Here is a 27,343-nt window from a genome sequence, read left to right as displayed (position 1 = left end):
GTGACATTTCAGAGGGAGTCCAAACCTCCCTTGAAGGTGTCAGAGGTTCTTTATGTGCCAGGGATGAGGAAGAACCTCATATCCGTCTCAGCTTTGGAGGACAGAGGATATGAGGTACTGTTCAGGGGAGGACAGGTGTTGATGTATCCCAGGGGCACTCCAGCTGATTCAGCTAGAGTGATAGGTGTACGCCATGCAAAGGTGTACAAGTTTGCATTTCAGCCCCTTTTGGCAATGAGCAGTAGTACCGACAGCAGAGCTAGCAGTTCTGAGCTGTGTGAGATTTGGCACCGCAGGATGGGACATATGTATCATGGAGCCTTGAGGACATTGCGGGAGATCACTACAGGTGTGCCAGATTTCAGTACTGATCACTTTGATACTTGCAGAGGTTGTGCGATGGGCAAGTTTGCCAAATCCCCTTTTCCCAGCAGTGACAACAAAGCGACGGGGATACTTGATTTGATTCATTCCGATGTGAGCGGTCGGATGTCTCATGTTTCCTTGAGTGGATATGAGTACTATGTGTTATTCATTGATGATCACTCTAGGAGGACCTAGATTTATTTTTTGAAGACCAAGAGTGAGGTCTTCAAGCGGTTTCAGGAGTTCAGAGCTCTTGTGGAGACTCAGACAGGTCGAAAGATCAAGTCCTTGAGGTCGGACAATGGAGGAGAGTACACCCTTGGAGAGTTTGTTGACTATTGTGCGGAGGCAGGCATTAGGAGGGAGTTCACTATTCCTTACAACCCCCAGCAGAACGGAGTTGCAGAGAGGAAGAACAGATCCATCATAGGGGCTGCCAAAGCCATGTTACATGATCAGGGGTTGCCATTGTTCTTGTGGGCAGAAGCCTGCAACACAGCTGTTTACTTGCAGAACAGGATTCCGCATCGTGCCTTGGGGCACATGACTCCGGAGGAGGCTTTCTCTCGGAAGAAGCCTGATATTGGTCATCTTCATATCTTTGGATGCATAACATACTCCTATATACCCAAGGAGAAGAGGACCAAACTAGAGCCCACCGCAGAGAAGGGTATCTTTGTGGGCTACAGTGAGACCTCAAAGGCCTTTCGGATTTACATTCCTGCACAGAGGAGAGTTGTTGTCAGACGGGATGTGAAGTTCGAGGAGGACAGGGCCTTGAGGTCACGGGAGTTAGAGTATCTGGATCAGCCAGACCCTCAGCAGCAGTTGAGTCAGTCACAGGGATCCAGTGGGCAGGGATCAGGAGGATCCGGAGGTACATCCATGAGGATGTCAGGTCCATCAGTGAGCAGTGGCTCGCCGAGCCAAAGGGGTGGTGCTCCGGGCAGCATGCAGAGCAGTTCACAGAGCAGTTCACTAGGGAGTCCACTGATGGACAGTTCACACGGTACCTCAGCTTCTACAGGTTCAGGTGCAGGCACGAGGACAAAAGACAGACAGTCAGGAGTTCAGGCTACTGATGATGATGAGGAGGAGGAGTTTCATTCTCCGGTGGGAGAAGTGCGCTCAGGGAAGAGGAAGCCCAAGTGGCTTCAGGACACCTTGAGAGATGCCACATCTGTTGCTGAGCCGAAGAGGCCGGTCAGAGAGAGTAGACCACCTGAGAGGTTTTGTAGCTATATGGCGATGGTTACCAGCATCCTTGACTCTGAGCCTTCTAGCTATGAGGAGGCAGCTAGCCAGCAGGTCTGGAGAGAGGCCATGCAGGAGGAGTATTCTTCTATCATGAAGAATGATGTTTGGGAGGTGGTGCCGAGGCCTGAGGGCAAATCCGTGGTTACTTCTAGATGGCTTTACAAGGTAAAGCATGCTGCAGATGGCGGCATTGAGAAATTCAAAGCAAGGTTTGTGGCTAGAGGGTTCTCCCAGGTAGAGGGAGTTGATTATGAGGAGACCTTCGCTCCCATGGCTCGATATACTTTGATCCGCTCCATTATATCGATAGCAGCAGAGATGGGTTGGAAGATCCACCAGATGGATGTGAAGACCGCATTTCTCAATGGCTTCATACAGGAGGAGGTGTACATTGAGCAGCCACAGGGCTTTGAGGTGCATGGGAAGGAGTCCCATGTGTGCAGATTGAAGAAGGCCCTTTATGGCCTGAAGCAAGCTCCCAGAGCTTGGTACTCCAGGATAGATGCATACTTGCAGGGGATGGGTTTCACAAAGAGTGAGGCAGATCCGAACCTTTACTTTATTGTGATTGGTGAGGAGCCTCTCATTCTGGTGTTGTATGTGGATGACTTGATCATTACAGGTGCAGAGAGACTCATAGAGCACTGCAAGAGAGATCTTGCGGCGGAGTTTGAGATGAAGGACATCGGCTTGATGCATTAATTTTTGGGTTTGGAGGTGTGGCAGGAGGAGGGGCATTTCTTCCTGGGGCAGGGGAAGTATATTGTGGACATCCTTAGCAGATTCCACATGGAGGATTGTAGACCCATGTCGACACCGATGATCACCAACTGGAAGAAGCTTCATGCTTCGGATTCCGAGTTGGTGGATCCCACATTGTACAGGCAGCTGATTGGTTCCTTGATGTATTTGGTCAACACTAGACCAGATATTTGTTTTGCAGTCAACACGATGAGTCAGTTTATGTGTGAACCTAGGAAGGTTCACTGGGTGGCTGCAAAACACATTTTGCGGTACTTGCAGGGGACAGTGGATTATGGTCTGGACTACAGGCAGGGAGATGGAGTGAGATTGGCAGGATACACTGATTCTGATTGGGCAGGTTGTGCTTCTGATAGGAAGAGCACTTCAGGGTGTTGTTTTGGGTTGGGTTCAGCAGTAGTGTCATGGTTCAGCCGGAAGCAGCAGTCAGTAGCACTGAGTTCAGCGGAAGCAGAGTATATGGCAGCCAGTCTAGCTAGTTGTGAGGCCATCTGGCTTCGCAAGATGTTGTTTGGCTTATTTGGTCAGCCATTGAGACCTTCAGTGATTTACTGTGATAATCAGAGTTGCATTAAACTCACGGAGAATCCAGTATTTCATGACAGGTCAAAGCATATCGGGATCAGATATCATTTCATCAGAGACTATGTTCAGAAGGGAGTTGTGAAACTTGAGTATATTTCCACTGATGAGCAGGTTGCAGATATTCTTACCAAAGCCTTACCACGGGGCAAGCATGTCTACTTCAGAGACAAGATGGGTGTGGTGAGGAACACCTTCCTCGGTAAGAGGGAGTGTTGAAATTTGGTACCGGAGGACAGGTGGTTCCCTTAGGCTTTGATCTTTGGCCTAGGGAAAAGTGTCCAAAAGAATTTAATTTTTCTCCTAAAGTGACTTTATAATTTTATAAAGTTAAATCTAATTTAAAAGCGACTTTAAGTGATAAAGTTACTAAGTCTAATTTTAAAGTAACTTTTATAAAGTAAATGAAAAATTAGAAAGGAAAAGTGACTTTGGAAATAAATGACTAAGTGGGTCTTTATTAAAGTGGGGTGAATTAAAAAAATAGAAAGTGAGATTTAAATGAGCATTTAATCTCAGCCATTGATCTAAATCTATTTCAGCCATTGGATTTAGAGATCACCCAAAAGTCACTTGGATCACCCAAAAGTCACTTGGAGTTATATTAAAGGAGGAAAATGAGGAAAAGGTCATTCATTCTTTCATGAGCAGATTGGGAGAAGGAGAGCAAGAGAGCAAGAGAGATTTCTGAGCAGGGAGGAGAAGGAGACAGCAGCTTGGCACACATTCCAAGGTAGCAGTTGAGCAGATTTGTACAGCTGATTCAGCACATAGTGAAAGACAGATTTTTACACAAAAATCGAGGAGCAGTTTGCTGATTTTTCTGCACACAAAACGAAGGCCATACAACATTTATTGCTGTCCTGTTTGCTGTAATTTCCAGATTGCTGTGAGGCACGGGAAAGGAGATAAGTTGTAAATTTGCTTGCTGATTTTTTGCTGAATAATTCTCATTGTAAAAAGGCAATTTTCAGAAATAAAGAAGAGCTCTCAAACTGGTTTTCCCCAAGAGTTGTAGGGGGTTTTTCCAGGGTCAAGTTGACCAAAAATATCAGTGTTTTAATGGCTGTTTTTGATTGCTGATTTTTAATTCTGCAATTTTCAGCATTCTGAAAAATTTCCAGAATTTGTGTTTTCAGCAATATTTATTTTTTTCAGTCTGTTAAATGTATGGTTATGGGAATGGGCATTTAACTACATGGGAGAAATAAGGAGAAACTGAAAATCGGGGTGGGAAAACAGAAATTTCTACAGTTTCCACAAGAATTCTAGGGCTTAGGGATTTCCTTTATAAGACACACACTCAAAACCTAACCCTTGATATTCTCCCCAAGCCCTTCCTTGAGAACCTTCCATCTTGTCTTCCAAAACAAGCAAGCTACATATTTGAGCCCCTCTTGTGAATAGTCTTCCAGGATCACCCCTTGCCCTATCATTGGTCCATCCATTTTGTGATTCTTATCATAATGGGTCTCCTCCCATCGGCGAAAGTTTGTAAAGAGTAGGGAGCCTTAGCCGAGGTGACAGTGGGCTATCACTCCATTGTTGCCCTTAGCTTAATATTAGCCCTTGAAGGATCCCCTTTTAGGACCCCTGCTAGTTCGAGTGGTAACACAACCAACATATGACTAATTCAATGTAAAAAAACTTTCCCTTATGAACCATTATGAGGCAGGGGACCTAAACATTACGTTTCCCATTGTAAGATTTGCTCGATGAATGGTAAGGGTGGGGGGCGGGAACATTTGAGGACCATGCATCAAGGGTCATGGATGAGGAGGGAAAGGAGGAATCCAACTTGTGCGATCTTTCTTGCAACGAGAATATTGAGTATTCAACGACTCAGCTCATAGTCTTTCTATGAATAGCAAGCTCAGACGTATCCTCCTCATGGCATAAAGAGATAGATTGCTCAGGCACATCCACAATCACATTATCCTGATTATCGTGGAAAGAACAAGGTGGAGTACAATCATTGTATCTTGGGAAGAACCACAACCCCATCTTTCAGGGCATTGAGAATGCTCCTTAATCTTATTGTTAGGAACCAGCTCACAAAAAGATAGAAAAGATAGATCAATGCCTTAGAATTCAGCCTCTTCGAGGGGGAAACCTCCTTTACATTACACAAATGAACAATTCTTGGATGATACAAATGACTAAACCCCCCTTCTATATATAGGAGTCCAAGGGGTCACAATATAATCAAGCCGACATAACAGTGATAACATAAAGGCACAAAAATAACAATAGTGGGTTTCTATGGGGCATACTAATAACAATATGGGGACAATAGGGGCACAATAATAACAATAAGGGATACAATGACAATAGTAATGGGGGAATCACTAGTATTATAGGGGCCTAACATGCCCCTCCTTCCGAAAAGCGTTGTGCTCAATGCTTGAGTAGTTTTGAATGCTTTTGTATAAATTTCTCATCCTCCCATGTGGAATTTTCAGCAGATAAGTTCTTCCACTTGATGAGATACTCCGAAATTGATTGATTTCGTAGCTGTCGAGTTCTTGTTTCTGTGACTGTTTCTGGTTCCAATAAGATTTTTCCTTCCTCGTCAAGTTCTGGAAATATTGTTTGAACTGAGAACTTGTCACCTATAACCTTATTTAAACATGAAACATGGAAAACTGGGTGCACTCGGGAAGCTGCAGGAAGCTCCAGTTTGTATGCCATAGTACCAATCTTTTGCAATACCTTGTACAGACCATAAAACTTTGGTGATAATTTATTATCCTTCTTAGCTTGCTTGAGGGACATTTGTTTATATGGTTGTAGCGGTAGGAATACGTAGTCACCTACATCAAAACTTCTTTCGCTGCGATGTTGATATGCCTGTTGTTTCATTCTATTTTGCACCAACGTGAGGTTATTCTTTAAGAGTTGGAGAACTTGTTGTTGATGTTCGATGTGATGTTCCACTGTTTGAACTGATCCGAATTGGATCCATGAAGAATTATCAGAGAACCGTGACTGTATCAGATCGGGACAAACATCAAAGAAGTAAGAGCAGCGATCAAAAGCACCTCTGAATAGTGGCAGTTAGCAGCCAGTGTGGAACGATGAGGACCTCGGTCAAAGTGCGCTGACTAAGGCCCATGGAGACTGCGCAGGAGGCGAAACTAGCCCCTGGGAGGCCCGAATCGGGAAAAGGAGGTAGTTTTAAGCGCTAATCGCGCATCGCTGGGCAAAATCCCTCGAGAAGGAGAGGCCTCGAGCACTCGGTCGCATGAGAGCCGGGAAAACCGTGGGGAAAAGGCTAAAGGCAAAGGCAGGACCCATGCTCCAAAAACCGACGGTATTTATCGGGGGCACCCTTGGGCGGTAAGCAGTTTTGGCGAAAACGGAGCGATTCCACTCAGTGGCCAACACGTGGCAAGCGGAGGAGAGAGAAAACCGTCGCTCATCGCGCACTAACGGTCGAGCAAGTCAACCGTGCAAAATGTGCGAATGGCGTCGGATCTGGAGGCCCCACATCTAATGGCTGAGATTGCGCCTGATGGGAAAGCCGGAATCGACAGGGGATTAAGCCACGATCTATAAGAATTTGACGTCCGATTTGACCACCAAGGTGGCAGATGACTCATTCCATGACGTAATGGAAAAACCGAATCGACGAAGCAAGCTGGCACAGTTGCAGGAGGACAAGTGGCCACTCATTGTGAGCTGATGATGATGCCGAGACAGGGAACTCCAAACGTAGCTGTAGTAGGCGATCCGATGGGAAGTGGAAGGGGAATCGAACAGCCATGGGATCGAATGGCTTTAAAGCCATGTATAGACGAAGCAGAAGACACCGAACACCGAGAGGGAGACGGAGAGGAAAAGGAAGAAGACAGAGAAAGCGAAGAAAGACAGTGAAGCAAAAGAAGTAGAAAGAAGACAGAGGGCCGAGCTGAAAAAAGGCAACGTCGAGCACCAGAGAGCTTGAGGGATTCAAGCCATCCCTGAGAGGATTTGTTAGGATTGAGCACCACACTGGGCTCTTTCCATCAAAGACCAGAGAGGTCAAGGAGCTGGTGAGGAAATGAGTTTGTGCACTCTAGTGGCTTGGGGAACCTAGGAACCACCCTGCCAAGTAAAATTCTGTTTCAGGAAACTCATATTGAGCTCCTCTATTGTAATTCTTTGCTTTAAGACACAAGAAAAGAAGGCCACCACTGAGAGTTGGACCGGAGATGTAGCCCTGGAGGATAGGGTGAACTCCTTGTTAAATTCTTGTGTTCTTATATTTGCTTACTGTATTTCTCTGCTGTTTTCCATTTCAAGTGTTTGTGTATTCGTAATCTGATCGATTTGTTGCCTAAATAACATAGACACACACTAGCACGAGTCTGTAATACCTTTAGGTAATAAATCTTCACTGAGAACACTCATAGGGTGATTATTAGATCAAGTGGTATCAGAGCTCTAGGCTGTAAAGGATTGACAAGCTTGTGTTCGTTTAGCTGTGAATGCTCACTAGATCAAAGCTCAAATTAGGAGAAGGAGAGTTGGTGGAAACTAATCCTGAAATTGGGAGAGTCTATCCTCGGAAGATAATGTCAGAAGAAGGTTCTGTGGGGCTAGACCCTCAATTCATAGAAAGTTTCCTAGAAATGTATAGGGACTTTAGAAAACATAAGGATGAAGACTCATCAGGCTCTAAACAAGACAAAGAAGAAGAGTCTCACTTCTATGACCACTCCAAAGGAAAAGGGAAAGAGGAAAGCTTTCTCACACCTCCTAATAACCCTGTGCATAACAAGAAAGCATTCTTAATTAAACTAGATGTTAAATTTGATTTGCCTATATATGATGGAGAGTTAAATGTGGAAAAGTTGGACAATTGGATTAGACAAATTGATGTTTATTGCAGAGTACAGAACATCGACTCAGACAAGAGCAAGATTTAGCTGGCAAGCCTACGCCTAGGAGGCACTGCCTTGGTTTGGTGGGAAGGCAGAACCCAAACTGATATGAAAAGACATGGTAAGACTATCTCTATCTAGAATGAATTTGTTTCTGCAATAAAAAAACAGTTCTACCCATTGGCCTACATGCAACAAACCATGATGAGTTGGCAAACTCTTCGGCAGTTGAAAGGGCAAAGTGTGCAAGGGTACACTCAAGAATTTAGAAAGAGAGCATTGATCCTAGGAATTTCATTAGACTCACCAGAAACTCTGTTGAAGTACATTGGTGGTCTACACAGCTACATGAGGCATACCATCCTCATGTTTAATCCCACTAGTATAGATGAGGTATTTGTCCAAGCTACTCATCTAGAAGCTAGAGGAAAGAATGGAAATCCAGAAGTTGGGGGACCATCCCAACTCACTGCAAGCAAGAGCAAGGAGAAAAGAAAGCAGAAGTGGAAAGAAAGGAAGACTAACACTGCACAGAAAAGCAAAGCTTCATGCATTCACTGTAAAAAAGATGGGCATGATGATGAGCATTGTTGGATTCTGCATCCAGCGCTGAGGCCTAAGAAGTTCGAGGGCAAGAAGATGAAGACTGCTGCAGCTATTCAGAAAGATTTGGGGTCAGACTCGGGAGATGAAACAACCATTGCAGCCACAGGTATCAAAGGTAAGAATTCTAAAGAATCTACTAGTATTTCTGCTCAATCTGTTATTGATGAAGAGAATGAGAGAAAAAGGCATGAGCTTCTCCATATTCGAGTTGTTTCCAAATATAAAAAAATTGATACTTTGTTTGATACTGGCTCACAAGTAAATTTAATTTCTGAAGCAATTGTAAAGAAATTGAGATTAGCAACTACACCTCACAAGAAACCATACACATTAGGATGGTTGAATGATAAAGCACAACTACAAGTGACTAGACAGTGCAAACTCAAATTTTCTTTTGGGTCAACATTTGTAGATGAGGTGGAGTTAGATATAATTCCTTTGGATATATGTGGAACTGTTTTAGGAAGTCCTTACTTGTATGATAGAAAGGCTATTTTCTATAGAGCTGAGAACAAGTATCTACTTGTTAAAGATGGAATCGAATACTTTGTAAGAGCTCATAAGCTCAAGAATAATTATACTCTCATAAACTCAGGATAGATGAAAAGAATGATAAGTTCATGCAAATGATTTTTACTGATGGTTGTAAAGGAAAAGAAACCTGATAAAACCAATGTATTTGAGGGCTGTAATGCTAAACACCAAGCTGATATAGAAAAGGTTGTTTCAGAGTATGATATCTTGTTTCAAGAACCGAAAGGTCTGCCACCCAAAAAGGAAATAGTACATGATATTATTTTGCAACAAGATGTTCCATTGCCTAACATTGGAATGTACAGGTTGTCAGCTTTAGAGAATGCTGAAATCAGGAAGTAGGTGCAGGAGTTGTTCGAGAAGGGGTTCATCAGGCCTAGCACATCACCATGTGGGTCACCAGTCGTTTTGGTGAGAAATAAAGATGGCTCGTGGAGAATGTGCATTGATTACCAAGCACTGAATAAGATAACGATTAAAAATCGTTATCCCCTTCCATGCATAGATGATCTTTTAGATCAATTGAAGGAATCTGTTTATTTCACCAAGCTAGACTTGCACAGTGGATACCATCGGGTCAGAGTTTTAGAACAAGATGCATGGAAGACTGCTTTCAAAACAAAGCAGGGATTGTATGAGTGGCTGGTTATGCCTTTTGGCTTAACTAATGCTTCTGCTACTTTCATGAGATTAATGAATGATGTACTCAGACCTTTTCTTGATGATTTTGTTATTGTGTATCTGAATGACATTCTGATTTTTAGTAGAACACGAGAAGAACACTTAAAGCATGTTAAGCAGACACTAGATGTTTTGAAAAGAGAAAGACTTTATGTTAAACTCTCAAAATGTGAATTTGGCAAAACATTTCTAAATTATTTGAGTCATATAGTAGGGGGTGGTGAATTGAAGATATATCTCTCTAAAGTGGCAATCATCGTAAACTGGCCTAAACCCAAGTCTGCTACAGAAATGAGAAGCTTCTTAGGAGCAACACAAGATTGGAGAAAGTTCATTTCTAACTTTTCCTCAATTGTAGCTCCCTTACATTATTTAACAGGGTTGAACAAGGTGTTTTAGTGGGGAGGCAAACATCAGAAAGCCTTCGACACTTTGAAAAAAAAGATTAGTACAACACCTGTGCTAGCACTGCCTGATCTGCAAAGACCATTTGAGATCCAAACTGATGCCAGTGACTATGCCATGGGAGCAGTGTTGACACAGCACGGTAAACCCATATGTTATCATTCTGAGACTTTTTATCCTGCAGTAGTTAACTATCTTACATATGATAAAGAATTATATGCATTAGTTCAGAGTGTGAAAAAGTGGAAACATTACTTAATGGGCAAAGAGACAGTAATACATACTGATCATCAACCACTTCAATATCTACACTCCCAAACTAAGTTGCAGCAATCCAGACATTACATATGGATGGGTTTTCTATAACAGTTTCATTTAGTCATCAGATATAAAAAGGGCATACATAACAAAGTTGCAGACATGTTATCTAGACCCATTGTAAATGCATCTACTATGCTTAAGCATAATTCTGTGCTACATGAAAGCTACATTGAACAATATGCTCAAGATATAGACTTTAAAGATGTATATGCAACTTTGAGTAAAGGCAAAAGAGTAGAAGAATTGGATTATCATGTAAAGGACCGACTCTTATACTATTTTGGGAAACTTTGCATCCCACAAACTGAGAGAATAAAGATAATTAGGGAAGCACACACTTCTTTGATATCAGGTCACTTTGGGATAAATAATACAGTTGCATAGCTGCAAAGATTTTGCTATTGGCAAAAAATGAACGAGACAGTTTCTAGATATGTAAGAGGGTGTACTATGTGTGCTAAAAGCAAGCCCAACAACAGAAAACTAGGCTTGTACACTCCATTACCAGTACCTTCTCACCCTTGGGAAAGTGTTTCCATGGATTTTGTTGGGGGACTGCCTAAATCTAGAAAAGATCATGATTATCTATATGTTGTTGTGGATAGGTCCAACAAAATGTGTATTTTGATACATTGTGATAAACAGATTACAACTGAACAGACTGCAAAATTGTTCTTTGAACATGTATGGGTTCATTTTGGGTTACCCACTTCCATTATATCTGATCGAGACACCCGATTTGTGGGGACGTTTTGGTCAAGTCTGTGGGAGTTGATGGACACCAAACTAAATAAAAGCACAGCTTTTCATCCACAAACTGATGGTCAGACATAATAGTTAACAGGACAGTGATCCAGTTACTCAGAGGAAATTGCAGCAAACATCCTAAGCTTTGGGATGAACATTTGTGTTATGTGCAACATGCTTACAACATAGCAAAACATTCTTCTACACAGAGATCTCCTTTTGAGACCTGTTTTGGTTTCACACCAAGGTCTCCTTTTGATTTTGTCTTTGGTAAAGATACCACAATTGATGGACACAGTGATGTGGACAGGGCAACTAGGTTCATTGAACAGATCCAGGAGGTCCACCAGGCAGTACAGGAACAGGTGGAAAAGAGCCAAGCCAAATACAAGGCTAGGCATGACAAGCATCGGATGGAGCATAGTTTTCAAGTTGATGACTAGGTCTGGCTGTATATCAGCAAGGACAGGGTGCAAGGTGATGGTAAAAAGCTAAAGCCTATCAGGTGGACCTTTCAAAATACTTGAGAAGATTGGTGAGAATGCTTTTCGCCTTGATGTATCAGCTTACATGCACATCTACTTAGTCGTAAATGCAGATTGCTTGAGATTGTTTGAACCTTCAATGATTGAGGACCCTGGAGAGCAGAGTCAATTGCCTTCTATTGATGACCTGCTACCTGAATATCTTAATGAATTGCAGGAAGAAACAGTGCTGGACAGGAAGGTGAGGACGACGCGCAAAGGAGATGTTGAGTACCTCAGAGTAGGGCTCAAAGGTTCAAAGCCGAGCAGTGCAAAGTGGGTTGAGATTGGGCAAGTGAGAAAACAATACCATCACTTAGTCGATGCTTAAAACCAACTTTTGGTGGTCCAAAAGCTCTTCAGTGGGAAGGCCGTGATCCGAATTGGATCCATGAAGAATTATGAGAGAATCGTGACTGTATCAGATTGGGACAGACATCAAAGAAGTAAGAGCAGTGATCAAAAGCACCTCTGAACAGTGGCAGTTAGTAGCCAGTGTGGAATGACGAGGACCTCGGTCAAAGCGCGTTGAGTGAGGCCCATGGAGACTGCGCAGGAGGTGAAACTAGCCCCTGGGAGGCGCGGATCGGGAAAAGGAGGTAGTTTTTAGCGCTAAGCGCTAATCGCACATCGCTAGGCAAAACCCCTCGAGAAGGAGAGGCCCCGAGCGCTTGGTCGCATGAGAGTTGGGAAAACTGTGGGGGAAAAGGCTAAAGGCAAAGGCGGGACCTGTGCTCCAAAAACCGGCGGTATTTATCGGGGGCACCCTTGGGCGGTAAGCAGTTTTGGCGAAAACAGAGCGTTTCCACTTAGCAGCCGACATGTGGCAAGCGGAGGAGAGAGGAAACCGCCGCTTATCGTGCGCTAACGGTCGAGCAAGTCAACCATGCGAAATGTGCGAATGGCGTCGGATCTGGAGGCCCCACATCTAACGATTGAGATCACGCCTGATGGGAAAGCCGGAATTGACAGGGGATTAAGCCACGATCTATAAGAATTTGACGTTCGATTTGACTGCCAAGGTGGCAGATGACTCACTCCACGATGTAACGAAAAAACTGAACCGACGAAGCAAGCTGGCACGGTTGCAGGAGGACAAGTGGCCACTCCCTGTGAGCCGATGATGACCCCGAGATAGGGAACTCCAAACGTAGCTGTAGCAGGCGGTCCGATGGGAAGTGGAAGGGGAATTGAATAGCCACGGGGTCGAATGGCTTTAAAGCCATGTACAGACGAAGCAGAAGACACCGAACATCGAGAGGGAGACGGAGATGAAAGGGAAGAAGACAGAGAAAGCAAAGAAATACAGTGAATCAAAAGAAGCAGAAAGAAGACAGAGAGCCAAACTGACAAAAGGCAGCGTCGAGCACCAGAGAGCTTGAGGGATTCAAGCCATCCCTGAGAGGATTTGTCAGGGCTGAGCACCACACGAGGCTCTTTCCATCAAAGTCCAGAGAGGTCAAAGAGTTGGTGAGGAAAAGAGTTTGTGCACTCTAGTGGCTTGGGGAACCCAGGAACCACCCTGCCAAGCAAAATTCTGTTTCAGGAAACTCATATTGAGCTCCTCTATTGTAATTCTCTGCTTTAAGACACAATAAAAGAAGGCCACCACTGAGAGCTGGACCGGAGATGTAGCCCTGGACGATAGGGTGAACTCTTTGTTAAATTCTTGTGTTCTTATAGTTGCTCACTGTATTTCTCTGCTGTTTTCCATTTCAAGTGTCTGTGTATTCACAATCTGATCGATCTGTTGCCTAAATAACATAGACACACACCAGCATATGAGTCTGTATTACCTTTATGTAATAAATCTTCACTGAGAACACTCATAGGGTGATTATCAGATCATGAGCCTTAGAATTTTCTCTTAAATATGATGTGATGGATGGTGGATGATGTCCATAAAGTGCCATAAATGGGGTCATGTTTGCTGCAGTATGGAAGGAAGTGTTATACCACCATTCAGCCAAAGGCAACCATTTGACCCATTGTGTTTGTTTATCAGATACAAAGCAACGAAGATATCCTTCCAAACATTTGTTTACTATCTCAGTTTCCCCATCAGATTGAGGATGATAAGATGAACTATGAGCTAACTGAGTACCGAGACAAGAAAATAATTCTGTCCAAAAATTTCCAGTGAAAATGGGATCTCTGTCGCTTACAATAATCTTTGGGTTTCCGTGTAGCTTTTGAATTGTTTCCATAAATGCAGTAGAAACTGTACTGGCTTTAAATGGATGTGATAATGTGCAAAAGTGTGCATACTTGGTAAGTTTGTGAACTACCACCATGATGACACTCTTTCCTTTGGACTTGGGTAAACCTGTGATAAAATCCATTGAAACCTCCTCTCAACGTTGGCTTGGAATGGATAAAGGTTGTAATAGATCCGGGGTCTTAATTGTTTCAACTTTATTTTGTTGGCAAACCAAGCATTCCGCCACAAACTTTTGAATATCCGATTTAAGGCCATCCCAAAAAAATTCCTTCTTAACCCGGTGGTAAGTTTTTAAAAATCTTGAGTGCCCTCCTAACGGAGAAGTGTGCAATTCCATAAGAATATTTTGTTTGAGTTGGGAATTCTTACATAGGTATAAGCGATCTTTGTACCATAACGAATCATTTTTCCAGCTAAATGTATCAGATGTACTGGGATCTTGTTGCAACTTTCGAATGAGTGCCCATACTTCTTTGTCATTCTTCCATTCCTCCCTTGCTTCATTTATCCAATTTGGTTGGATAATAGAAATGGCGCACAACAATGCTTCCACATCCTCATCCTTTCTTGAGAGTGCATCTGCCACAACATTTTGCTTTTGTAGATGATTTCAAAGTCATAACCCAACAAGTCTAATCATGATTGGATTCTCCAAGGAAGAGTTATGCCAAATCTCCCACGGTGACCTGATTATAGACTAGTTCAGTAGAGCAAACTTGTACGACATGTCACGTGTCACTGTTTCGACCTTAGTACCTGAAACTGATACGCAGAAAGCTACAGGCCATTCTCTCTATGAAACTTCTTACGAAATTTCAATCTGATTCTCCAAACAAAAGTTATGACGATTTTCTCTAGGTCACTTGTTTTGAATGTAATTCGGGAGGCTTTAAAAACCTTAACTTCCGCAGATTATATCTCTGTAAATATAGTGAGAAAAGCTCTGAAATTCGGACCCAAGGTCAGAACGATTTTATCTCAAATGAGTTTTTTTTATCTTCTGAAATATCGCAGAAAAAAGTTAGAGCGAAAATGCCACAATGACCTGTTTGGAGTAGTGAAACCCTAGAATCCAAAGCTCTAATACTAAATGTTAGGAACCAGCTCACAAAATGATAGTAAAGATAGATCAACACCTTAGAATTAAGCCCCTTCGAGGGGGCAACCTCCTTTACATTACACAAATGAACAATTCTTGGATGATACAAATGATTAAACCTCCCTTCTATATATAGGAGTCTAAGGGGTCACAATATAATCAAGCCAACATAACAGTAATAACATAAGGGCACAAAAATAACAATAGTGGGTTTCTATGGGGCATACTAATATCAATGGGGACAATAGGGGCACAATAATAACAATAAGGGATACAATGACAATAGTAATGGGGGAATCACTAGTATTATAGGGGCCTAACACTTATGGGTCCCAAGAGATCCATAAAGAGAGGTATAAAACTCCCCTTGGCTATCATGATCATTGGACTGAGGGTTATCATCTTGTAACATATAAAATAGGGGTCTCCAATGATCCATTTATGCAAATCTTCATAAAATTTTCGATATGGAGCCGCCAAGGTGAACTTGAAGTGCCTTGAGAGATGCTTGCTTCACCCTACAAGCATTGAATTTGAAGTTTAGTGAAGAACTGGGGCTTTGTTCTTCCAATGGAGTCACCAAGAATGATATGTCAATTTTGTCGTATGGGGAAAAAGACACACGTCTCATGTCCCTGACAACGATGCCAAAAGCGTTACCGCTCAATCTAGTAAGGTCCCTAGGAGGAGTACCTAATGGACAACTACTAGACCAAATGGAAACAACGGGACAAGGAGCCACTATCACCTCAGTTGATGCCCCTTGCTATTTACAGACTTCCACCAATGGGAGGAGTCCCGGTATGGAGGAAATCACTTGAATGATAGGATCAATGGCAAGGTATAATGTAATTTCCAAGGCCTAATCAAAGGAGAGGCTCAATTAATAGTTCAAATGCTTAAAGAAAAGCTGAAAGGCTCCCCAAGAAAGACTTATGAAGGATGACCTCGGGCTAAGGAATATTCAATAATGATGAATGCCTAAGATCAAAACTTCCGAGATCCCTCAATTGTGATTGATGTGTTTATACTAGGGTTCAAAGTTATGCAAGGATGGCTCATTCAATTAAAGGAGCTTTGGGAGAAGCTAGGGTGACTTTTCACAAAAAACCCCTTGAGAGAAATATTATAAGAGACGAAGGGTTGAGAGATATACCGTGGTAAAGGCTCATCTAATGATCACCTATAGTTAATTGAAAAGGTTTTGAATGATGAACTACAAAGAGCAAACCTTCAAGAAATCCCCAAGTCAAAGCAACTTCAAGAGTTCCCTCTTGGTGTGATAGCTAGGGCATCAATTTATTTGAAATTATATTGTCATAATTAATTCAAAACTGAGGATGCCTAGAGATGACATAAATGAAGAAGCACGTCCAGAAGGAATCCTAAAATTCCACACCAAGCCCTACAAAATCTCCTTATCCTTGGGGGACGAAAAAGAGAGGAACAAAAGAATGATATTTCGTTAAGTTAATGTGATCAACAAGGATCTAGGACTAGTGCCTGGCTATTGGGAAGATTGGAGTCAAAATGATTAATATTTGGGAACTTCGCTCTTCAAGAAGGCCTAAAGAAGCAACTATGCTGTTTGTGGATGGAGCTTCACAACAACTTTAGACATTTATACTTCGATATGCAATATTTGATGGAGTTTCAAGGTAAAAGGTGTGCAACATACCCCTAGGAAAATTTGTTCTTCTTGCCTAGATGAATAACATATGCAACGAGCCAAGATTACAAGTGTTTCATAAATTCACATTAATTTTTAAGGCACAAGTAAAATCATGACATAGCATTACATACATTAGACATGAAACATTATGAAATTCACATGAAAAAACACTTACATGACAAAAAGAGTATATCCATCCATAAACTTGGCAAATAGAAGCTCCAAGAGAGATAGCGAAATTATTCCACACATCAAAATGCATTTAATCATCCAAATCATTTCACAAATTGCAGATCCTAAATCTTTAGAAAGATATATATCAAATCCAAGTGATGATGCATGAGAGAAAACATCTCTCTTATATTTATACAATCCTCTTAAGGGGTTCGAATAGCCTAATTTAGCCTAATGATGCCCCTATAATAAAATAATGTACAAAATAACAATACTTTTGGTGACAAGCCCACCAAATAGCTCCATAATATGAATAATTAGCCTCTCAAGAGGGCTGAAATGATATGAAGATAGTTAGAAGGGCCATTGGAAGGCCAAATGAATTCCCTCATGTACCATAATGAGTAGGAGGGCGTCAATAATAGTGATGAAGGGGGTGCTCCCTTGATCTCCAAGCAAATGACTTGTGGTGCTCTCATGTGGCTGTGGGGGCACAAAGAACATCCTCATTGTGAAAATTCCTGAAACCCGGAAATTCCTATTGCAACATTGATGATATTTCTTCTACTTGTTAGATTTACATGAACAAGTTATTTGCAGTTTCCTACGACATACATCAAAATACATACACTGCAGCCTACACCAAATAAATTATATGCCGAAACAAGACACTGAACAATAGAGAAAAATACACACAAGTGACAGTTGTTTTTGGACAAATGTCCCTGAAAAAACCCAATGCGGGAAAACTGGTGCAACAGATCTGGGGGTTTTTATTATTAAGCTGAGGTATTTCTGAATACAACTTCTGGATGTCTTCCCGACAATCCAATTACAAAGAATATCACTCGGCAGAAGAAATTAGTGAGATTACCTCACTCTACACTGCAAGTCCCAGTTGATCCGGCAACTGAACTCCGAGTTCCCCAACTACTTCTGCATTGCCCCTATGTGATCCCTTCGTCAACCTCTAAGTCACTGTGTCAGCTCAACTAAGAATCGATCTGCGTTCAGAAGCCTTTTCCAGCCCTCCCGACTTAGAAATGTCAGCTCCCTTAGAAAATTCGGACCTCTGCGCTGCTCTGCGTGGGGCCTGCGTGAGCCTTCCCTGGCTATGTGTCACCCTCTCTGCCCTCTGTGCTGCCTCCTCTGTGGGTCTCTCTGTTGATTATTCTTGGCTTCGGAGAAGATCCTCCAACCAAAACTCCCTCTGCCCCTCTTTGCACAAGCTCACTATAAATATTCTCCCAGCTGCTGTTCTGCTTCAGAAAATCGAACTTCTGAACCCACTCTGTGTCTCTCTCCAAATGACCCTCAAGCCTCCTTAAATAATCTCCTCGTTGACATTTAATGGCCCAGATTAGAAGCTAATCAATGGCTAAGATCATTTTTGCTTGATCATCGTATTCTTCTAGAAGTCACACCCATAGTTAGATTAATACCCATTAATTATTTTATTTTGCTAAGTTTAGACTTAGGGTCCCATTAAAAATAATTAATTATTTTCAGTGTTGATAATATCGGTATCGGGAAAATATCGGCGAGGGTCCAGAAAATATCTTATCGGCAATATCGGCGAAAATATCGGCAAGCATAAAAAATGCATAATATATTCATTTTTTTTCAGATTTTTAAAGATATAAAGCAATAACAACATGAAATAAACACATTGGCACATAAATATGATGAAAACACTGATATATATGATGTCAAATAGAAATAATATATCAAAGGCGATACCAAATCGTGCTAATCCCTGATAATTGTCCATTCAAGGACTCAAATGTGGAGAACCAATACAAAATAACATCACATATAATAATAAAAGTATCTCATCATCATGAGTTACATGTAGCATAACAAATAAAACTAGCAGCTATCTATCTACTGCCCTCTCCCCCTTTTACGGGAAAACATGATGGGCTGTTTGCCAGGCCTGCCCCTAGTAGTAGAAGGCCCTGACACTGCCTCTGCACCTAATGTCAAATAATGAGTGCTAGGCATGGAGCTATGCTCTCCTATATCTATAGCAGATGGTGTTGATGCTGATGCTCCCGCAGTGTCCTCCTCCTCCTGCTCCTCCTGCTCCTCCTCTAAGTTCTGCTGCTCCTCTGACTCCGAGTCCTCCTCTTGTTGCCCCTGCTCTAATGGATCATCTGCCACTGGCTCTAACCATGAAGGTGACTCCTCCAATATGGGCTCCTGAGACTCCACCCTCCACGGAGACAATACATCAATATTGTCTAAGGAAATGGCATCTGGATCCACTGGTGATTCTATTTGCCTCACTCGAAGTCGGATGTTGTAATGCACATACACCAAATCGTTGAGGCGTGCGAACTCCAACCTGTAAGAGTGTCAAAAAAAGTAATGAGTCTTGACTCTTGACTCTTGACACTTGAACGTCATAAATTAAAAATTAAAAATTACAATAAGTGTAATTGCTCAACTGAAGGCTTGAGTTCAAAGTTATACTTGTTGCGCTTTTTGGCGTGTATTTTCTCAAATACACTCCAATTGCGCTCACACCCTGAAGAGCTACATGTTTGACTCAAGATTCGTATAGCCAATTTTTGCAAATTTGGTGCCCTTGCACCATAGCTTCGCCACCAAATATCTACAACAAAATAATGAAATAAAAAATTCAAAAACTTAAAAGTTAAAAGTTAAAACATAATTAAATTCAAATTTCTAATTTCTAATGAGTGATGACTTGTCACTTACGTGGCATGAAGAGGGCCCTTTCCCTAATGGCATCATCAAAGCCAAATAGGCCAACACAATCCTGATAACACTGTACCTCGCGCTTGATTTTGCTACGAAGCTCAGAATCAGGTACCATCCTCTGAATACAGGAATGGAGCCCTTCCATCACCTCGCCATCAAAATCAAAGTTGCATTTGTATGAAAATGCAGGGTTGAGGAAGAGTGCTGCTGCATGAATGGGTCGATGAAGCATCCCTGTCCACCGACTATCGATCACATCCCATAACATCATCTGCCTATCAAGGCCAGCAGAACCCTTGTCTGCATAATAGGAACGAATGGCCTCCTTGGCCCTATCCATGCCCTCATACAAATAAGGCATTGCAGGCTTCTCTCCATCCACCAATCTAAGAACCTTTACTATAGGTTCGCTAACTGCACATGCTTCTTGTACTCCACGCCAAAATGTCTCAGAGTACACCATTTTTGCAATGGCTCTCCCATCAGGTCTCCTGCTGTATCTACAATTACGCCAATCATCAGACACAAACATTTGCTTAAACTTGAACTGACATCGAAGCAAAGACTGAAGAGTAATAAAGGTTGTGGCAAAACGTGTGATGGCAGGACGCCGCAACTCCTTGTTTCTAGTGAACCTCCTCATAAGGCTAAGAACAAAAGCATGGTTATAAATAAACTTGGGGATGCTCCTAGCCATATCAACTGCCTCCTTGATGAAGGAGAGTTTCCCCATATCCTCAAGCAACAAATCAAGACAATGCGCTGCACATGGAGTCCAAAACAATGTGGGATGCCTCTCCATAAGCATTCTGCCGGCAGACACATAATTAGCTGCATTGTCTGTTATGACTTGCACCACATTCTGCACACCAATCTCCCGAATGAACCCATCTAACAACTCACATATCGTTGCTGCATCTTTGATATGTTCTGATGCATCCAACGATTTAATAAACATGGTACCTTTAGGAAAATGTACCAAGAAATTTAGAAGGGTCCTACCCTTCCTATCTGTCCAACCATCAGACATCACTGTGCATCCAGTGACTTCCCATGTCTTTTTCAACTCCGCCAATCTAGAGTTGATGTCATGTTTTTCTGCTTGAAGAATTGGCCCCCGCAACTCCTCATATGTGGCACTTTTGTACCCTGGGCCCACAACAGCAATAGCATCACACATTGGTTGCAAAAATGGATTGGTTTTTGTGATGCTGAGAGGTAAGTCGCTCCAAAAAATACACCTCCCCATGACTCTATCTACTTCTTGCTTCTCCTTTTTTTTAACAAGCGATTTTATGCCAGGTTGTGCTCCAGCTCCTGTTCGTGGAACAAAAAATGATGACCTCGCATTCACACTAGCAGTAGCGCTAGCATGTGATGGTGTGCCAGTTGTGGAGCCCCTCCCACTAGGGCCAGTAGGGCCACTACCCTCAACATCAAAATCAGCAGAAGATATCCCGAAAGATCTACCTGCACGTTCAGCTTTGTTTCTTTCCGCCTCTTCCTTCTTTTTGTCCTTTTCTTCAATTGCCTCAAGAGCTTTTTGTATAAGTTCCGGACTAGAAACTGTACAAATGCCAACATCATGTCCAGTGAGTCTAGCAAGATGGTATTTCAGTCGTGTAACCCCACCTGTCATCTTGGTCCCACACAATTTGCATGCAAGATATGCACGATTTGTCCCACCATCAGGGATCCCATACTCCCAAAATGGGTCCAAGTTTTTTGGCATATTTGTATTTTGTAGTGGGCTAACTCAAAAAGAAACCTACAACACCAATTTTTTTTTGGAATTAGTAACTTAATAAGTAATACGAAATTACAAATAAGTTAATAACCACATCATTTTACAAAACAACATCCTTATCTCTTAGATCAGTGGAGGAAAGAAATTTTATTTCTGATAATGTAGCAAAAAAAGGAAAGAACTTTTTTTGTTTAGCTTAAAGAGACAACAGACTTGGCCCTGGGATAATTGGCAATGAATGGTCTTCAAGAAGCAGCACAAAGTCAAACAGTCCTCAAGAGTCAAAACCTTCCACAAGGCGGCAACATGTTTAATATGGCATCGAGACATGCCAACTGTGTCATATACTTTTGTTTTTAAATATTTGTGCTCTCCGATTGCAGCATTAGCAACCTGTAATTGTGTTCATTATAAGGTTTTATAGGTGGTATAATTTGCTATAATATTTATTTTTATATAAATATTAGAAACAGATAATGGCCTTAATAACTGAATTAGTACATAACTGAAATCAAAACCTTAAATGAAAGATATCATAAAAATCTCTTAATTGATCAATAAGTACTAATTTACCTTTAAAATTAAAACTTTTGGCATTATGTTATACTGGAGGTAAAATTCATATGAACAAGTCTCCAAAACAGTTTAAATTTACAAATGACTCAAACGTATAAGAGACATTATTCACTATGAAAAGACATGCTCCATCAAAGTTGAAATATGGCTTAGAAATGTTACTGTCAACATAGGTTTGCCAGGTCAGTGAAAAGTTATAATATTTCTGTCTCTGTTTTTCTGAATGGTTTATGTCCCATGGCGGCACCCGCAAGAGTTTTTCTGAATGGTTTATGACATATGTCCCATGGCGGCACCCGGTTTATCAATTGTGATAACATCAGTGCTCGGCCTCGCTGTATGCTTACATTGTAGACATTTCACTGTTCAGGGATATAACATAATAGCATTGAATGGTTATGAAGCAATATGCTGTGTTGAGTTAGAACAGTGGAAAAGAATTTATATATACAGTGATATACGCTTTCCTTGGCATTCCCTTGATGATATGATTTAATTTTATATATAGCATATACATAATTTGAAATCCACAATAAATCAACCAGCTAGAATCTTCTATGCAGCTAGAAAAATCGGAAAGAAAAGCAACCCAAGCTTCAATTATTTGCAAGGTTGTCTCATTAAAATAGAGAAAATCATGCCAACCAATTTTTTATAAAGAAAATTGATTGGTGGTCAATAGTCTATCAACCGTAAAAACCCTCATACCCTCATATCGAAGATGAGATCATGATTCATACTTGTTCTTGGCACTTGCAGCGACCAAACCCTCCTTCGCAGCGACCACGTTCCGGCTCCAGCTCTCAGAAAAACAATGACGTGAAAAAACCCAAACATCAATTTATACAGGCCGCGCGGACTGATTTTAAGTTTTTAACCTCGCCGGCGATATTTTCAGTCGTCGCGCGATATTTTACGAGATATCGCCGAAATATCGGAAATCGCGCGAGATTTTGAAAACCGGAAAATATCGCGATATTTTGGCGGCGATATTTCGGCTCGCCGAAAATATCGCGATATTTCCGAATATCGCCGATATTTCGGCGATATTATCAACACTGATTATTTTAATAAAACTGTTTCTGGGTGGAATTTCCCAAAATGCTTTGTGGGTTCTTTGGAACAGTGTTGATAATATCGGTATCGGGAAAATATCGGCGAGGGTCCGGAAAATATCTTATCGGAAATATCGGCGAAAATATCGGCAAATATCGGCAAGCATAAAAAATGCATAATATATTCATTTTTTTTCAGATTTCTAAACATATAAAGCAATAACAACATGAACTAAACACATTGGCACATAAATATGAAGAAAACACTGATATATATGATGTCAAATAGAAATGATACATCAAACTTCAAAGGCGATACCAAATCCTGCTGATCCCTGATAGTGATAAATTGATAATTGTCCAATCAAGGACTCAAACAAAAATTAAAATAACATCACATATCCTGCTGATCCCTGATAGTGATAATTGTCCAATCAAGGACTCAAACAAAACAACATCACATATATAAAAGTTTAAAAGTATTTCATCATCATGAGTTATAAACTTATATGTAGCAAAAGTTGCAAAACAAATAAAACTAGCAGCTATCTATCTGAGACCATTGGCCTCTCCCTAGCAGCTTTCTTTCTGTCTTGTTCAGCAATTGCTTCACGAGCTTTTTGTATAACCTCTGCACTAGAAACCATACAAGGCATCACATCTGCTGCATCATATGCAGAGAGTTTAGCCAGATGGTATTTCAATCGTGTAATCCCTCCTGACATCTTGGTCCCACACAAGTTGCATGATATATATGCCTGATTTGCCCCACCAACAGCCTCCCCATACTCCCAAAATGGGTCCAAGGCTTTTGGCATATTTGACATTTGTAGTGAACTAATTCAAACCTAGGGCACAAAAAAAACAAAAAATTGGCATTAAATGAGTATAACTATACAGTGCCCAGCAAACACTCAAGAAACTATTTTAATTTTTAAAGCAACATCTTCATGTTCAGAATTTAAACAACAAAAGCAAGCATAAAAAATGCATAATATATTCATTTTTTTCAGATTTTTAAACATATAAAGCAATAACAACATGAAATAAAGTTTAAACACATTGGCACATAAATATGAAGAAAACACTGATATATATGATGTCAAATAGAAATGATATATCAAAGGCGATACCAAATCGTGCTAATCCCTGATAATTGTCCATTCAAGGACTCAAATGTGGAGAACCAATACAAAATAACATCACATATAATAATAAAAGTATCTCATCATCATGAGTTACATGTAGCATAACAAATAAAACTAGCAGCTATCTATCTACTGCCCTCTCCCCCTTTTACGGGAAAACATGATGGGCTGTTTGTCAGGCCTGCCCCTAGTAGTAGAAGGCCCTGACACTGCCTCTGCACCTAATGTCAAATAATGAGTGATAGGCATGGAGCTATGCTCTCCTATATCTATAGCAGATGGTGTTGATGCTGATGCTCCCGCAGTGTCCTCCTCCAGCTCCTCCTGCTCCTCCTCTAAGTGCTGCTGCTCCTCTGACTCCGAGTCCTCCTCTTGCTGCCCCTGCTCTAATGGATCATCTGCCACTGGCTCCTCCAACCATGAAGGTGACTCCTCCAATATGGGCTCCTGAGACTCCACCCTCCACGGAGACAATACATCAATATTGTCTAAGGAAATGGCATCTGGATCCACTGGTGATTCTATTTGCCTCACTCGAAGTCGGATGTTGTAATGCACATACACCAAATCGTTGAGGCGTGCGAACTCCAACCTGTAAGAGTGTCAAAAAAAGTAATGAGTCTTGACTCTTGACTCTTGAGTCTTGACACTTGAAGGTCATAAATTAAAAATTAAAAATTACAATAAGTGTAATTGCTCAACTGAAGGCTTGAGTTCAAAGTTATACCTGTTGCGCTTTTTGGCGTGTATTTTCTCAAATACACTCCAATTGCGCTCACACCCTGAAGAGCTACATGTTTGACTCAAGATTCGTATAGCCAAATTTTGCAAATTTGGTACCCTTGCACCATAGCTTCGCCACCAAAGATCTACAACAAAATAATGAAATAAAAAATTCAAAAACTTAAAAGTTAAAACATAATTAAATTCAAATTTCTAATTTCTAATGAGTGATGACTTGTCACTTACGTGGCATGAAGAGGGCCCTTTCCTTAATGGCATCATCAAAGCCAAATAAGCCAACACAATCCTGATAATTATGTATCTCGCGGCTGATTTTGCGACGAAGCTCAGAATCAGGTACCATCCTCTCAATACAGGAATGGAGCCCTTCCATCACCTCGCCATCAAAACGAAAATTGCATTTGTATGCAAATGCAGGGTTGAGGAAGAGTGCTGCTGCATGAATGGGTTGATGAAGCATCCCTGTCCACCGACTATCGATCACATCCCATAACATCATCTGCCTATTAAGGCCAGCAGAACCCTTGTCTGCATAATAGGAACGAATGGCCTCCTTGGCCCTATCCATGCCCTCATACAAATAAGGCATTGCAGGCTTCTCTCCATCCACCAATCTAAGAACCTTTACTATAGGTTCGCTAACTGCACATGCTTCTTCTACTCCACGCCAAAATGTCTCAGAGTACACCATTTTTTCAATGGCTCTCCCATCAGGTCTCCTGCTGTATCTACAACCACGCCAATCATTAGACACAAACATTTGCTTCAACTCGTACTGACATCGAAGCAAAGACTGAAGAGTAATAAAGGTTGTGGCAAAACGTGTGATGGCAGGACGCCGCAACTCCTTGTTTCTAGTGAACCTCCTCATAAGGCTAAGAACAAAAGCATGGTTATAAATAAACTTGGGGATGCTCCTAGCCATATCAACTGCCTCCTTGATGAAGGAGAGTTTCCCCATATCCTCAAGCAACAAATCAAGACAATGCGCTGCACATGGAGTCCAGAACAATGTGGGATGCCTCTCCATAAGCATTCTGCCGGCAGACACATAATTAGCTGCATTTTCTGTTACGACTTGCACCACATTCTGCACACCAATCTCTTGAATGAACCCATCTAACAACTCACATATCGTTGCTGCATCTTTGATATGTTCTGATGCATCCAACGATTTAATAAACATGGTACCTTTAGGACAATGTACCAAGAAATTTAGAAGGGTCCTACCCTTCCTATCTGTCCAACCATCAGACATCACTGTGCATCCAGTGACTTCCCATGTCTGTTTCAACTCCGCCAATCTAGAGTTGATGTCCTCTTTTTCTGCTTGAAGAATTGGCCCCCGCAACTCCTCATATGTGGCACTTTTGTACCCTGGGCCCACAACAGCAATAGCATCACACATTGGTTGCCAAAATGGATTGGTTTTTGTGATGCTGAGAGGTAAGTCGCTCCAATAAATACACCTCCCCATGACTCTATCTGCTTCTTCCTTCTCCTTTTTTTTGACAAGCGATTTTATGCCAGGTTGTGCTCCAGCTCCTGTTCGTGGAACAAAAAATGATGACCTCGCATTCACACTAGCAGTAGCGCTAGCATGTGATGGTGTGCCAGTTGTGGAGCCCCTCCCACTAGGGCCAGTAGGGCCACTACCCTGAACATCAAAATCAGGAGAAGATATCCCAAAAGATCTACCTGCACGTTCAGCTTTGTTTCTTTCCGCCTCTTCCTTCTTTCTGTCCTTTTCTTCAATTGCCTCAAGAGCTTTTCGTATAAGCTCCGGACTAGAAACTTTACAAATGCCAACATCATGTCCAGGGAGTCTAGCAAGATGGTATTTCAGTCGTGTAACCCCACCTGTCATCTTGTCCCCACACAATTTGCATGAAAGATATGCACGATTTGTCCCACCATCAGGGATCCCATACTCCCAAAATGGGTCCAAGTTTTTTGGCATATTTGTATTTTTGTATTGCTGTTAGCCGCTAACTCAAAAGGAAACCTACAGCACCAAAAAAATTTGGAATTAGTAACTTAATAACTTATTAAGTAATATATAACCCTTGTTTTTTTAATATATAAATTTATAAAATTCTGAAGAAAAGCTCTGACAGCAATCAAAAAGCTCTAGGTTCAAATCCCTCCTCCATAAATCCAGGGTTAAGACAATCTGTGCCAGCACATACAAACACAAACACACACGTATGGGCTCTACCCAAAGCTCACTGGATAACATTGGCTTCCTCTAGTACTTATAAAGTTATAAGTTATGACCCCAGGAGGTCATGCTGTCACTGGAGGTCTGGTTAGCTGGCTGCTGTATTGTAATTTGTGACAGTGTTATAAATTCCAGGTTGAGTGAGGGGTACAAGTGTAATGCACCCCCACTTTTCCCTCACTGCCCCCTGGCTATCAGCAGGTCATCTATGACAGCCCTGGGGATGTAGACCAAAGTTCAAACCAATTGAGAAGATACACACACACACAGCGACCTTTGTATGCTGCCCTTTTCTAAGCATCACACACA

The 27,343-nt window shown here is 41.7% G+C and overlaps 3 protein-coding genes across 4 annotated transcripts in view; 1 reads left to right on the top strand and 2 right to left on the bottom strand.

The window, feature by feature from the left end:
* LOC149198978 (DUF1499 family protein) overlaps positions 1–27,343 on the top strand; it is an 82,460-nt gene that overhangs the window by 21,619 nt on the left and 33,498 nt on the right. The window lies entirely within an intron of this gene.
* Positions 19,209–20,067, bottom strand: LOC149198980 (uncharacterized). Its single transcript, XM_089399345.1, has 2 exons — positions 19,541–20,067; positions 19,209–19,433 (listed from the first exon to the last, which is right to left on the bottom strand). The coding sequence occupies exons 1-2, from the start codon at positions 20,004–20,006 to the stop codon at positions 19,243–19,245; spliced, it is 657 nt and encodes a 218-aa protein (XP_089255471.1). The 5' UTR covers positions 20,007–20,067; the 3' UTR covers positions 19,209–19,242.
* Positions 23,163–25,156, bottom strand: LOC149198979 (uncharacterized). Its single transcript, XM_089403653.1, has 3 exons — positions 25,039–25,156; positions 24,797–24,938; positions 23,163–24,661 (listed from the first exon to the last, which is right to left on the bottom strand). Exons 1-3 carry the CDS (start codon positions 25,154–25,156, stop codon positions 24,199–24,201), a joined length of 723 nt encoding a protein of 240 aa, XP_089259779.1. The 3' UTR covers positions 23,163–24,198.

This window comes from Pinus tabuliformis, chromosome 2_1 (assembly GCF_031772625.1).
Source record: "Pinus tabuliformis cultivar Carrire ecotype Pingquan chromosome 2_1, CPIR1, whole genome shotgun sequence".
NCBI lineage: Eukaryota > Viridiplantae > Streptophyta > Pinopsida > Pinales > Pinaceae > Pinus > Pinus tabuliformis.
This window is presented reverse-complemented; position numbering and strand designations above follow the sequence as displayed.